At 42.1% G+C, this 13,747-nt stretch overlaps 1 protein-coding gene across 3 annotated transcripts in view; it reads left to right on the top strand.

Annotated features, from left to right (window-relative positions):
- SIN3A (SIN3 transcription regulator family member A) overlaps positions 1 to 13,747 on the top strand; it is a 64,180-nt gene that overhangs the window by 40,251 nt on the left and 10,182 nt on the right. For all 3 annotated transcript variants that reach the window (XM_018554654.1, XM_018554652.1, XM_018554653.1), the window contains 2 exons: positions 1,190 to 1,363; positions 5,092 to 5,184. In XM_018554654.1, coding sequence (XP_018410156.1) covers positions 1,190 to 1,363; positions 5,092 to 5,184 — 267 coding nt within the window. The remainder of the gene's footprint in view (positions 1 to 1,189; positions 1,364 to 5,091; positions 5,185 to 13,747) is intronic.

Below are 13,747 nucleotides of genomic sequence, written 5' to 3'. Positions count from 1 at the left end.
TCCCAAATGGCAGTCCACATATTAGTATCATTAGAGAATTGTAGACGGCTTTCCCATTTTTGCGTTACACCTCACACAACCAGAAACAAAGTAAACGTGCCTACTTCAGTAACAAGCGGACCATTTCCTGCTGGGTGGAGCTTACACAAAAAGAAACCAGAGCCAAGGCTGCTTATCAAATTGCAAATACCACAAAAATAATTCTACGTGACTTAGGGCTAGTTCACACCAAGCGTGGTCCAGGAGCAGAGCAGTTACAGACCGGATCAAAACAGGTCGGCTAGAACTATGAGGTGAGTGAAAAGCACTCACCTCATAGTTCTCCTTTTAAGTTACAAAAAAAAATGCTAACAATGACTGTTCTGGTAGTGTGCAAAACATGCACTGCCACAATGCTCTAGTGAAGGGGCCCTAAGTGGAATGGCTTTACATTTGGGGAAAGCAGAGGTACAGGGATGTTCAGGCATCTATAAGTACTGGCAGGTTAATAGTGACAGCCACTTTAACAGTTTAAGAGAGAACTATGGGCCAAACATTTGTTGCCATAGTTCCCTTAAGGGTCACAGGAGGACATGTTCTTGTGACCCAAAACTCAGCATATACAGCGGACTATTTCAGAACCACGCTGCAGCTGGGGCGGATCCTCAGAATATTCTCGGTATCCACCCTACTGCCTTATTGACAGCTGGCTCTGCCCACCTCCTCCATCCGTTCCTCCAGGCGGCACGGGAGAAGTAGAGGGGGGAATCCCTTCAGGTAGTGGTGACTGACATCCGGCACTCTCTGCAGGTAGAAGATTAGGAACTGAGCGGTATGTTGTGAATCAGTTCCCGATCAATAGAACCGGTGTGTAAGTGTATTGTCCCTCTCCCCATAATTCTCCTTTAATACAGACTATATTCACATTGCTTTCAGCTTTGTACAGAATTATGGATCCTGAAGTTATTACAAATTTGTCACGATGCTGTTTTGTTTCAGCATTAGGTATGCAGATTTTTATTGATTTAAAATACCAGAAGTTTAGGACGCAATAAAAGCAGTAAGCCCAGAACATGTGCAATGTCTTCGTGTATGTCTTGGTTCTTACATTTCAAAAGATTTAAAGTTGATGACCTTCACTGTCTAGGGTATTAGGATGGTACACCCTCTCATTAATATTGAAGTAACACTATGGACCTTTTTCCTGTAGCTCCAGCACATAGTCAGTGATGAAATCTGTGTCCAAGTGACTGATCTCTACCTCTCGGAGAGCAGCTGCAATGCCACAGGAGGTCTCCTAGCTACCCAAGCATCACGCAGCCTGATTGAAGCCAACTACCAGCGAAAGTCTGAACAGCTGATGTCAGATGAGAACTGTTTCAAGGTAAGGGGCTTGGCCTGTTCCTCCAGTATTAGGATCTGACCATTAAAACAAACAAATATCCCAGAAGCGCTGGAGGGGGTCGCTTCCATAGGTAAGTCTGCCATAATATGCTGGCACATCATGGCTTACAGTTCCTGGGGCCCATGTTTTTTATTTATTAGCAGATTACTTATGCTAAACTGCAGGTAAAATTAAAAATAACCCTTGCAGTGGGGCTTCCCTGCACTGCAAGGGTTAAATGCATTTTATTTTATTTTTTTATCTGAAGGCAACCAAAAAATACGTTTTTGTTGCAATATTCCCTTGCTGCCCCAGCAGTCTGTGCTCTCTGAAGTGTTCGGTTGTGAGCAGACCCTCAGCATCCTCGCTTACAACGTTGGACTGCTGGTCCTTCATTGTATGTGATGACATCAGAGTGCTTGCAACCCACAGGAACCAGCGGCAGAACTGGGGGGGATATATATATTATTGTGTGTGTGTACTGATATTTTGTTTTTTTCGGTACTCGCTGATACTGAGTACCGGTGCATTGTGCCCCGATTATCAGAAAGTCAGGCGGCGGATCATGACCCACCGCTCAGCTTCCTGATTGCCTGTGAAGCCGGTATTCTAGCAAAAGAACACTGGCTTCCTGACCAATCGGGAAACCTGGCGGCAAGTCATGAGGTGCCATCCGGCTTCCTGATTGGTCAGGAAGCAAGGCTGCCTAGCAACAAGTGAAGCGGCTTCCTAGCCAATCAGGAATAATATAAATTATACAGCTAGTTGGGAGATTCCTAGATGCGGGTGGGCGTGTTAAACGTATACGAGGCGGCGTTCACGAGCTGGAAACTCAAAATTTCAAACAGCCAGTAATGGCACATGGCTTGTGTGTTGTGCCGTTTCCTTTCCCTCCAGATCTCTGCTTCATTAGCTTCTACGGTGGTCCCTAGGAGACATTAGGGGTCTTAAAGACCCCTGATGTCTCCATGAAGAGGACATGGCACTGTCATCTGATATCTCATAAGGGGCTTCTTAGCCCCCAATGAGAGAACAATAAAGTTAAAGGAGAACTATGAGGTGAGTGATTTTCACTCACCTCATAGTTCTAGCCGACCTGTGACAATGAGACTGTCACAGGTCGGCTCAGTAGATCGGGAGGTGAGCGAACACATACCAGGTTCGCTCACCTCTCGATCCTGTCACGGCTCTCTGCCGTGACAGGGGAGGGACTGGATTCCCCTCTCCCCGCTCCGATCTGCCAGCGCTGACTGGCTGAACGGACGGGGGAGGGGGCGGGTACAGCTGGCTCTGCCTCTAGATAGGCAGAGCCAGCTGTCACTCACGCAGCTGGGCGGATCCCGTCATCTACGTCGGGATCCGCTCCGGCTGCGGCGTCTCAGTATACCGCGAGCTGTAGCTTGCGGTATACTGAGCTTAGGGTAACGGGAGGACGCTAGTTTGTGTCCTCCCGTTACCCTAAGGAGAACTATGGGGGAAAACACTGACCCCATAGTTCTCCTTTTTAAGAGTGTAAAAAAAAAAAAAAAAAAAGTCCCCCACATACATACTCAAACATGCGTCAGTTGTGCTTACGTGCGAAAATGACGATTGCGCCCATTAAGCCACATGTTAATAATCACTGTGAATGCCAGAGTGAGAGCAATAATTTTAGGACCATCAATCACTGATAACACTAAACTGATGATCGGTAAAAGCTTTTAAAGCGTCGCCTATGGCCAATTTCGGAAAGGTAGTTTTTTTGCGATTTCGCTTGCGCATGCTATTTTAAGACTTGACATGTTTGGTGTCTGTCTAACCAGTGTGACCCCATTTTTTATATTCTACCAAAAAAATGGCCAATAAAGGTTTTTTAACCCAATGTAGGAAAAACTTTGTTTTTTCAAAATTTTCGGTACTTTTTTCTTTATATAGTAAAAAATAAAAACTCCAGTGTTGATTAAATATCACCAAAAGAAAGCTCTGTGTGTCGAATGGTAAAAAAAGTCATTTCAGTATAGCGTTGCATGATGGAATAAATGTCAAAGTACTGCAGCGCTGAATACTGAAAAATGGCCTGGCCAGGAAGGGGGTGTAAACACCCCGGTCATCAAGTGGTTAATTGGTCCTGCAGAGTTCTATGAGTGCTATTTCCTTTAAACAATGATTGTCACTAGAAGAAGCTGGCATTGATAATAACCAGTCCTTTGTAAGACTAGGTAACAGCGCCTCAAATGTCTTCTGATTTCCCAGTATTGAGGAAGTATTTGTTTCTCCATACTAGTGACAGAGAAAACTTTGTAGCAGGAAATCTAAGAATATTGTTGCATTGGTGATGAATGTCTTTACCTTTTAAATGTCAGTCCACCCAGAAGTGATATTTCATTTAGTCAGCCCTAGCTTCTTCTATGTCTGGGATTCTCCCAAGAAAGACATATGCCTGACTCTGGTCCTGTCTACTTTGGGAGTTTTGGGTGTTCACCTACTTTTGTATGTTCAGCAGCTCCAACAAGAAAAGTGGGGACCGTCCATTAACCCCTTCATGACTGAGGCCTTTTTTATCTTCATTTTTTGCACCCATGTTATATTCTGCATTTTAGGCCTGAAAATACTTAAAACCCTCAAAACATTATATATTTTCTGAAAGCCGGGACCCTATTGAATAAAATGGGGGACAGTTGCAAATTTTTATGTTGCACGATATTAGCGCAACTCCTTTATCAAACCCCAACATTTAGTGAAAAATGTACTTCAATGCCCCAAAACACAATAAAATACAAATTGTTTAATAAAATATAAAAGATGAGGTTACAACAAGTAAATTGATACCCAACATGCCCAGGTTAAAAATTGTTTGCGTCCGTGACAAACTTCAGTACCCCAAAAAGTCCATAGACGGCGCTTTAAAAGCCCCCACAGGCCATCAATTTAGAGGTACCCAAAAATACTGGCCCTAGAATTATTGCTTTCACTCCGGCGTGCGCGGCGATACCTAACGTGTGTAGCGCGTCCGTTGTTTACATATGTAGGCACACCTGACGCGTGTTTTATGTGGCAACACGAGGGGCACTTAAATCTAAAAATAATTATACATACATTTTTTTTTTTATTTCATTTTAATTTTAAAAACTTTTTTTTGATTGCTATGACATAGGGGGGGCTTACAAATCCCCCCATGTGATGGCAGATGGTGGTGTCAGGTACTCTTTAAGGTGATGCTGGGGGTCCAAAGACCCCCAGTGTCACCTTTTACACTCCAAATAAGCTATTGAAGTGCAGATCGCACTTCAATAGCTGGGCTTCAGGAGCCCCGCACTGACAGCTATGGGACCGGAAGCGATGCAGATGAACAGGGAGGGGATCGACGACGGGCCCGTAGGATGGGCAACGGAGCCCGGGAAGCACGGCGGGGGTGTCAAGTGGGGGGGACCCCTTCACCGGGCCATAGAAGCGATTTGGCGACAGCTGAGTCGCCAGAATCGTTTCTGTTGTAAAGCCCACACAAGTTTACACAGAGTCCCGGTCTGTTTAAACAGCCCCGATGCTGGCGACGTACACTGTACGTCGTCAGCCGTGAAGGGGTTGAGGCTGTGCCAAGAGATCTAGGAAACTGTCAGGTTGTTTAGCTCTCCAGCATTTACCATAAACTGAAATCCGTTTTGCATGGACTGACCCTGTCATTAAAGAAACTGATTAATAATCTGTTTTCCCCACTGACTGACTGATGTTGTTGTTTTTTCTTTTTGCAGTTGGTGTTCACCCAGAGCTGCGGCCAGGTCCAATTAACAATTGAATTGCTGGACACTGAGGAAGAAAACTCAGATGACCCAGCGGAGACCGAGGTAAGCCCGACTCGTGCCTGAGGGGCTCTCGGTTACCGCCACCCCAGGCAGGACCCCAACCTCCAGGACCCCCCTGGGGGATGGGTCACAGGGGGGGGATGTGTGAAAACAAACCTAGAAAATCCACCTTCTGAGATCAAATCACAGCCCACCCCGGTCAGACTAAACCTGCAGTGCGTGTACTGTCTGAATCTCTTTTTATAGAACTGTACATAATGTTGCCCATCTGTGGTTTGTTACTGAATCCAGAAAAGACAAACTTCTCAAAAAAATATCCAAACATTTTGGAGCCAGAATTAAATTGTAATATAATAAACTTGTTTTAACGATCCCGGGTGACTCAGTGATTTGTTCTGTTTTCTCTTTTACTTTCCATGCCTTTCCTTTCCATTCTTGTATCTCTTCCTAAATGTACTAATATTCTTCCTCTGTCCTTAACCAGTGGAAACAACGAGGCTTTAGAATGTGTAGCTGTCATTAGTGGATAGAGTTTAAAGGTGTTTTTCAGTGAAATGTTACATATTCTTTAATAACATGAATAACCCACTATCAACAGCGGGGTCTGTGTTTGTTGAGACTGTCTGGCTGAGAAGGCTCTTCTCAAATCCTCTTTGGATAAAATAGGGGCACATTATTTGAGTGAAACAACTTCACCAGGTAAAATGTCCCCAATACTTGCAGACACTGGGGGTTCCCACCATAAAAGAATAAGCTAAATATTTTGTATTCCTTTAGAGACACTGTCACTTTGTCCATTGAGAGCAAAGTGACAGTGCCTGCCAATTGCCTAGCCCCCCCTCCCCAGCAAGTTATGTTTTCTAATGCCCATGTATTTACTGCCTAGCAGCTCAATTGGAGCCCTAGTTTTATTGTATGGACTTTCATGTGTGGGAGAGCATGTGACAGTGCTTGGGCCAATCACCACGTTCAAACACGTGACGTGGGGCTGAGAAGTAAAGTTGTTCAAGCGGGTAAGCTCCAAACCCGGAACTTGCCCAATGTGGACTCTGGTCGCTAGAAGGCGGTGATGGAGCGTGGATCCGTGAGTATGCCTTGAAAGCGGATGGGCTATCAACAGACACTGTCCTTTCAAAGTAAAGTGACAAGGTCTCTCTGAGGCTAGAAAACGTGTTTGTTTGTTTTTAATCTCTAAGGTTATTATTATTTTGTTTGTTTTTTAAAATGTATGTTATATGCTTTACCTGTTTTAGCACTAATAAGACCTAACATTTTATACAGTATATTGGAGGATGTAAGCTCACATCTCTTATCCAGTTAGAAGGCCACTTGCTTAGAGTGTAATTGTTAGGGATGTTCAGATACCAGTGCCGATACTTGGCATTTTCATGAGAACTACCAGGGTTGCAGCGGTTGCAGTGGGGACCTGGCTCTGGCGCTCCACCACTGTCCTGAAATCATTAGTCTGTATAGTTTTAGAAAAACTGTCACATGACAATAAACAAAAATGTGTGAGTACTTGTACAAGTATCAGTACTTGTACTTGAAAAAATGGTATCGGTGCATCTCTTATTTATATTTATAAAACAAAAATCATACATTAAAACGGGAATGCACAAATCCCAGGAGCTCCGTGTGCTCCTTACAAATGACAGCTGCCTCCTAACTTTTGAGTTATTCTCTAGTCTAGTCTTGGAGCTGGAAAAGTATCTGTACTTGTACCGAGTACGGTACTTGGTATCTGAACATCCCTAGTAATTGTTAATCAACTCTTAAACATAGTTGATACCAAGTATGTTTCTGTATTTGGCAATCTAGGTATTGTAATGAAATGGTAAAACAAAAGAGCATCATGTCCACAACTTGTAAGGAGGAGACCTTCCAGTTCTTTTGCGGGATATGTGTTCTAGATGGAATATTCTCTGATTAGCTACTTCACTTAGAAATCAGACCCTATAATTCTCTACAATGATGTGGCATTTATAGATAAAAACCATAAGGATCATTAGAAATCATGTTCATTGGAGGACAAAACAGGAAATATTCATTATCTGTATGTCAGTAGAAATGGTTCAAGAAACTTGTGCACACTGGTAATGTTTAGGCACACTACAGTGTACAAAACCTTTTCATTGAGGTACTCACTAAAGGGCCCTTTTCATGTCCTTGAAAAACCCACTTTCCTGTGCTGAGCTTCTGCAGGTCTTAATTTATCTCTGTAGTCAGTTCTTCTGGCCGTCTGTGTGGCTCCATCCATGTCTGTGATAAACGGAGGTTACTGCAGGTCTGTTAATGTGGCTGACCAGAGATGCAGTTTCTATATTTTTGGTCCTCTGATTTGTGGATCTGCATCAACATGCCCTATGTTGTGGTAACTATCATGGAGATGCATGATAGTCTGCTGTCAAATCTGGGACAGGAGAGCCGGTGTGACATATTCATGTCCATCTAAGGGCACCCTATGATTTAGCCTTTATGCTCAGTAGCTTTTGTATATTGCTAGATGTTTAAAGTAAACCTGTCATGAGATAAATATGGGGCATGTCATTGTCGGTCTTAGAGAAATTCTAGTTAGCATGCAATTGTTTTCCCTCTGGCTTCAGTACTTTTTTGAGCTACTGACGCTGCATCAACAGATCAGAAAAGTCAGACGTCCTTATCTGCATTTTCAGGAGGACAGTTAGTTAATGGCAGCTGCCATGTTTACCCCATGACAGAGCACTTTGTGAAATTTAAAGGAAGCAGCTATTCACTTTATAGTATGCCGTTGTCATTTGCAGAACAGACGCCACCTTGTGGCTTCCTCTGGATCTCACAGAGCATGTTGAATGCAGATACACAAGGAATTTACCACATTAAAGGTCTGGCTCATGAGGATCTAGTTTTCTGTGCAAACAAAATATTAGTGGATCAGTCGATAAAGGTTCCACATTTATATAGCGATCTTACTCTCCACTTTGTACACAATGTAAGAAATCTTTATTGTAAATGAATATGATATGTTGAATTTATCTTGTTAGTGGTCTTTGCAGCATACTGGTGGAGTGTTGCAGGTGGATCCTCGGATACCTGCATGGTGCCGTCCTTTTTCACACCTAAAAACGTCAATGCATGCTCTCGGTATACACAAATTCTTAGTCTGTAGGGTACCCTTGTCAGCAGTGTATCCATTGCAGTATTTGTAATGACTTAAAGTGACATTAAAGGCTAATTCCCTTCTCCCATTGTTAGTATAAGGACTTACCTTAAATCCTGCCTCTTAATCCGATCATCTTCTTCTTTAGTGTAGTCCCTCCAGCGCTGGTGCGGGTCTCTGATCCAGCACAGACTCCTCCTCTCCTCTGATCTCCCATGGAGTCTGTCAGGGTGCACACTGCTCCATAGACTTACCTTGTGTGTCTCCTCGTCTCCCGGCCGAACATCTGAAGTGCGCATGCGCCCGCCCCAGGATCCTTTGCGGCCGCCCGAGACTCTTCACATGTTTGGACGGGAGCGCACGGCGAAGACACAGGTACGTTTTTAAACCTGTTTGAAAGGTTTTTTGTTTGTTTTTTTAAAAACGTTTTTGCATATATCTACTGTTTGTTAGCAGTAGATGTATGCAAAAAATGCTGAGGGTTTATTAACCCTTTAATCTGTTTCCCAGGTATTTGAATGTGCCTCAATCAGTATTTTATAACGCGCCATATTTCACGCCAGGTTCACCCAAACAGTAATCTCCCTGGTGTAAGTGTACTGGCCTGTGCACTCAAAAGTAGACCACTTGCAACCAACGTCCCTGAAAGATACAAGAAACTGCTTGGTGTTCTTACATCTCCAGCTTCTTCCAAACAATTGTGTATATCTATTATAAATGTAGTGACCTTTAAAACAGATATGCAGTTATATAACTTTACACAATTTTATTAATGTGTAGTGAAAGTGAGCCCAAGACCATCACTTAAAACCTGGACCATTTCCTGTAATAAGGCTAATTGTGTGCTGGTCCCGTGGCTGGTCATGTGACCAGTGCCAGGGTATTTGTCCTGCGATACATTAGAAGACTATTCCGATAGATCTACTGCCTGGGTAGTTCTACATGACTTGTCTCCTAGTGTTGGTCCTCCACATCATTTGCTTTTGCAAACACTGTAGGCCAAGGCTCCAGACTGATGCCGGATTTCTCTTTTTACAGAAAAGGCAAAACTTTTTAGGCTATCACGCATACTACTAAAATGTCAGTGTGCGACTATGATTTCTGTAACGTATTCTGAACAAAGGTGATCTGATTACTTTGTTGTGACCACAATCCCAATCATTGGCCCTTTCCTGCTATAAATTTCACCTCCTTGTAGATGTTGAATGGAAAGGGTTTTGTTTTGTTTGACACTCAATTGATCTACTCCCTTCTCCATTTACTTAAAGTGACATTAAAGTCAACTTTTTTCCCTCCCCCAATGTTAATTAAAGCACTTACCTTAAATGGTGTCTCTTAATCCGACCTTCCTCTTCTTTCCTGTCCTTTTCAGCCTTCTCTCCCAGCGCTGCGGCGGGTCTCCGATTTAGCGCTGACTCCTCTGTCCATCCTGGCACTTCCTGTCCCACGGTGTCTGCATGCGGGTGCACACGTCCATAGACTTACCTTGTGTCTCTCCTCGTCTCCCGGCTGAAAATCCAAATTGCGCCCGCCCCAAGATGCTTTGCGGCCACCCAAGGATTTTCGGACGGGAGCGCGCGGTGAAGACAGGTAAGTTTAAACTGCTTTTTAAAGCGTTTTTTTTTTTTTTACTTTTTGCATATATCTACTGCTTGCTAGCCTCATATATATGCAAAATGCAAAAAAATGTGAGAGTTTAGAAACCTTTTAAGAGCCAGTCCAGGCCTGGAGATTCTGCATTTGTAGGGTTTTTATCACATGATGAGAGAGTGTAGAAAGTGAAGTCCATGTCACCATGTCCTCCGAAGACCAATAGTCATATGTTTGTGCATCAAAATATAATTAGTCTAAGGCAATCTGGATGAGGCGTCTGACATCTACTTGGGAGAGAGTTTTAGTTTTCTCAAATCTTGATTCATTTATTATTCTGAAGCCCATTGAAAAATATACAAATTTAAAATGGCCGCATACTGCTTTGTTAGAACTAAGACACAACACTGTGTAGAGTAAGAACAAACTATAAATCCTCCTTTTTTTTTAATTTAAAGATCTGTACTACCATGGACAATTCCTGGTTTGCCTGTATGGTAAATGCAGCCATGATGAGGAGATGGATCCTAACTGGTCACTTTTTTCTAAAACGTGACCTCCCACTTATGATTCACGCTCTTCTAGTTCTGTGATCAATACACCAAGCATAATAAACTTTGACTTGCAGTATTAACAACGATTATATGAATGGTGTTTTATGTGTCTGTTTCAGTCATTCGTTAAGATTCCTCTCATTGGAAGAAACTTGATTTCAGTGTGCTGCAAATAAGGTGTCTGCCAACAAGGGATCAATCTTTCACTAATAAGAGGTTACAATTGCTTGTGTAGCCCTATCCTATAGCTGAGAATGTTTACAATCTTAGCAGGAAGAGCTAAAGCAATTGACCCATTAATAAACCCTGTGCTCTGTCATTCTTTAGAACTATATATTGGCTTCTGATAGATGTGGCAAGGGCTGGATTTACACGTTCATGTTTTTGGACAGTTGAAATCAATGAAAATGCATTAAAATCCGTCAATGCACATAGATCATTTTAACATGCATTGAAGAGCATTTTGTTGTGTTTCTATTTATTTAATCATATCTGGGCAAAAGCACACAAGTGTGAATCCAACCTATGTGTTAGACACTAGCCATGCAGCTCTGGAGTTCTGGGCTCATTTGTTAACACATAATGGCAGCTAAATTGAGTTCAATTCAAATGTCCCCCTCATATGTATGTATGACTAGAAGTCCCTCTGGGGGTACTGATGTGAATGGCCCGGTGCTGTGCTAGTGTGTATATATGACGCTTCATATATACACACTAGCACAGCACCGGGCCATTCACATCAGTACCCCCAGAGATAATGTAGATACATACCCACAATGATCAATAAACAAAATATTGTCCACAGATCTACCACCCATCTGTGTATTTCTACACCTTCCACCATCTACTCTTCTAGATTATCATTGCTTCCGTGGCCAGAATTGGTATCTATACTACAGGCATATCTAGGGGGTGTACAGTTAAAGGACTTGGAGTTTAGAAAACAAAAATGGATACATGGGCTGGAATATTTGGCTATTTGTTACTTTACTCTTCTCTGATTACTCTACGTTGAGACTTCAATTTGGTAAAATTAGTTATTCTGTATACATTACGTATACAAACAACTGAATTGGTCCTTTTACTGAATTGTCTACCTTTTTAAAAGCCTTTATATTTGGCTATTAGGAATATTATTTGGTGGAATGTGAAAGTCCTTGGCCTTCATCGCTGATAAGACCCAGTACCCTGAGACATGCAGTACCCAACAATCATTGAAGTGTTAGAGGTGAAGCAGTGTGCGGTTAAGGGACTCTAAAGATTCTCTTTTGGGATCTCCTAATGTTAATTGGCCCAATTCACACTGCCTGGTGAAAACCACACCGCAAAAACAGTTTGAGATGTGCCTTGTAGTACCAAAATTGTAACATCGAACAGTAGTAGGGAAACACTTTCTATTCCTCTTATTTCAACAACTGCTAACCATGCAATAAAGCCCATAGAAAGTGTAGGGAAAGAAGGGTCAATGTGAAAATATAAAGGTGTCCATAGGCATAGGAATGTCTTGTGATCCAGGCAATTTTGATTGGATTGGGAGACCATTGCCTCTCTCTGGACTCAGTATGTGTTCTGTACACATCCCTTGGCCAACAGATCTTGACGATCGAACCAATTATCCAAGATGTGTTTTCTAGCGCAATCACTGTCTTTAACCCAAAATAAGTATAGTGCCATCTAGGGATGAGTCTAGAATTCATAAACGTACTCCAGGCCAATACAGGCATTCATCTTTGTGTCACAACTTTTTCTTTGTCTACGGTCACACTGTAGTTCTTCTGTAAAGCACACACGTGCTTTCTTCAGCAAGATACAACGTTCTCCTGTTTCAGGTACATCTTCTCTCTGCTTTTCTCCGCCTACCTTTTTGTTGTGATTGAATAGCTCAACTCCTTTTGCTTACGTAAAAGGATCCTGTTAGAATAGAAATTCAGAAGCTGCCATTGCTGACTTGTTTTGAAGGTGCAAGCACCAGGGCTTTATTGCTATACTTGCAATATTAGTCTACTTTGTGCATATGAAGTCTCCTGATAGTTCCTTGTCTGCATTCCTGTTTTCGGTTAGTTTCTGAGTGGGTTGTGAAGCCCAGATTAAGATGACATCCACGGAGCCTCATCTTCAGACACAAGTAAATAACGGCAACTCCTCAAAAGATATCCAGAGTCAGTGTTATGTCATATGAATGATTTTGGTGCCGCTGTTATGAAAACATTTCAGGTCAAATGGTTTGGAAATTCATGGATGAATCCTTACTGCGTGTTAAGTTGGTGCAGCTTTTCATTGCCTATGGGAGTTAACCTAACATGCAGAGTGCAGGTCCCATGAAAAGTAACTTTTAAGGCTGTGGCTGTAAATCGTTACTTTTTTTTTTATATATAGGTTCCCTTTTAAGGTCAAGCTACACATGTATTTTTCAGTCGCAAAAAGTCACCATTGTGCCTAAGTAGTCGTAGTCAGTCGCAGGCAGGTTTTGCTGTGTGACTACACGTTTCGCATCTATTGACACTGTAGTGCAGCGTGTGTGGTCTACTCTGGGTCCAATACAGATAAGTCATGTTTTTCTTCTTTTGGGTATTGGAGGTATTTATCCCATGGTGTTTATTGGTACAGCAAACAAAATCCTGGTCCATGTGGACCCTGAAACTTGACCTTGTTTGATTGAAAAAGGGGGGCGACTGACCAGTTGGCAAGTTAAATCTGATTCATAGATTTTTTAAATGAGGCAAATCGGACATCTTGCTCTCCTTCACAGAATCTATAAGAGACTGATTCACTAAAGGATTATTACTCACAAATCACATGTAGTGAATTAAATAAAACATTCATTTCCTCCTTGAGTATATTTGATGGAAAATAACATTTCTCTCTAGTAAATCAGTCCCAGAGCATATATGTATTTCAAATGTGAAAAACAAAATGAGGATCATTGAGGCAAAACTGCTTTTATATGCTCGAATGCATGTAGTGCCTTCCTTAGATTCCCTATAGTGTTAGTTTCTCCTAATACAATAGTATACAGAGGAATAAGACACCATTTTTTTATATTTTGGGAAGATCAGATTCCTATAAAACAAGACAATGGAAAACACAAACCCAGATTGTATATGGGCCTTTTGAATTGGCACTAAAGCTTGTTTAAGGTTTACTACCAACGAGAACAGTTCTTTTCACGGTAGTGTAGTTCTAGAATGATTGTGCAATTGGCTTTTGAACCAATGTCAAAACTGGTGTTGTAGCAATGGTAAGAACTATGTTTTTGGCCTAATCTTAGATGTTGAAAAATGGTGCTACACAGCTAAAGCCAAGTATCTGAACAAATATATATATA

This window comes from Nanorana parkeri, unplaced genomic scaffold (assembly GCF_000935625.1).
Source record: "Nanorana parkeri isolate BGI_ZX_2015 unplaced genomic scaffold, ASM93562v1 scaffold167, whole genome shotgun sequence".
NCBI classification, from domain to species: Eukaryota; Metazoa; Chordata; class Amphibia; order Anura; family Dicroglossidae; genus Nanorana; species Nanorana parkeri.
This window is presented reverse-complemented; position numbering and strand designations above follow the sequence as displayed.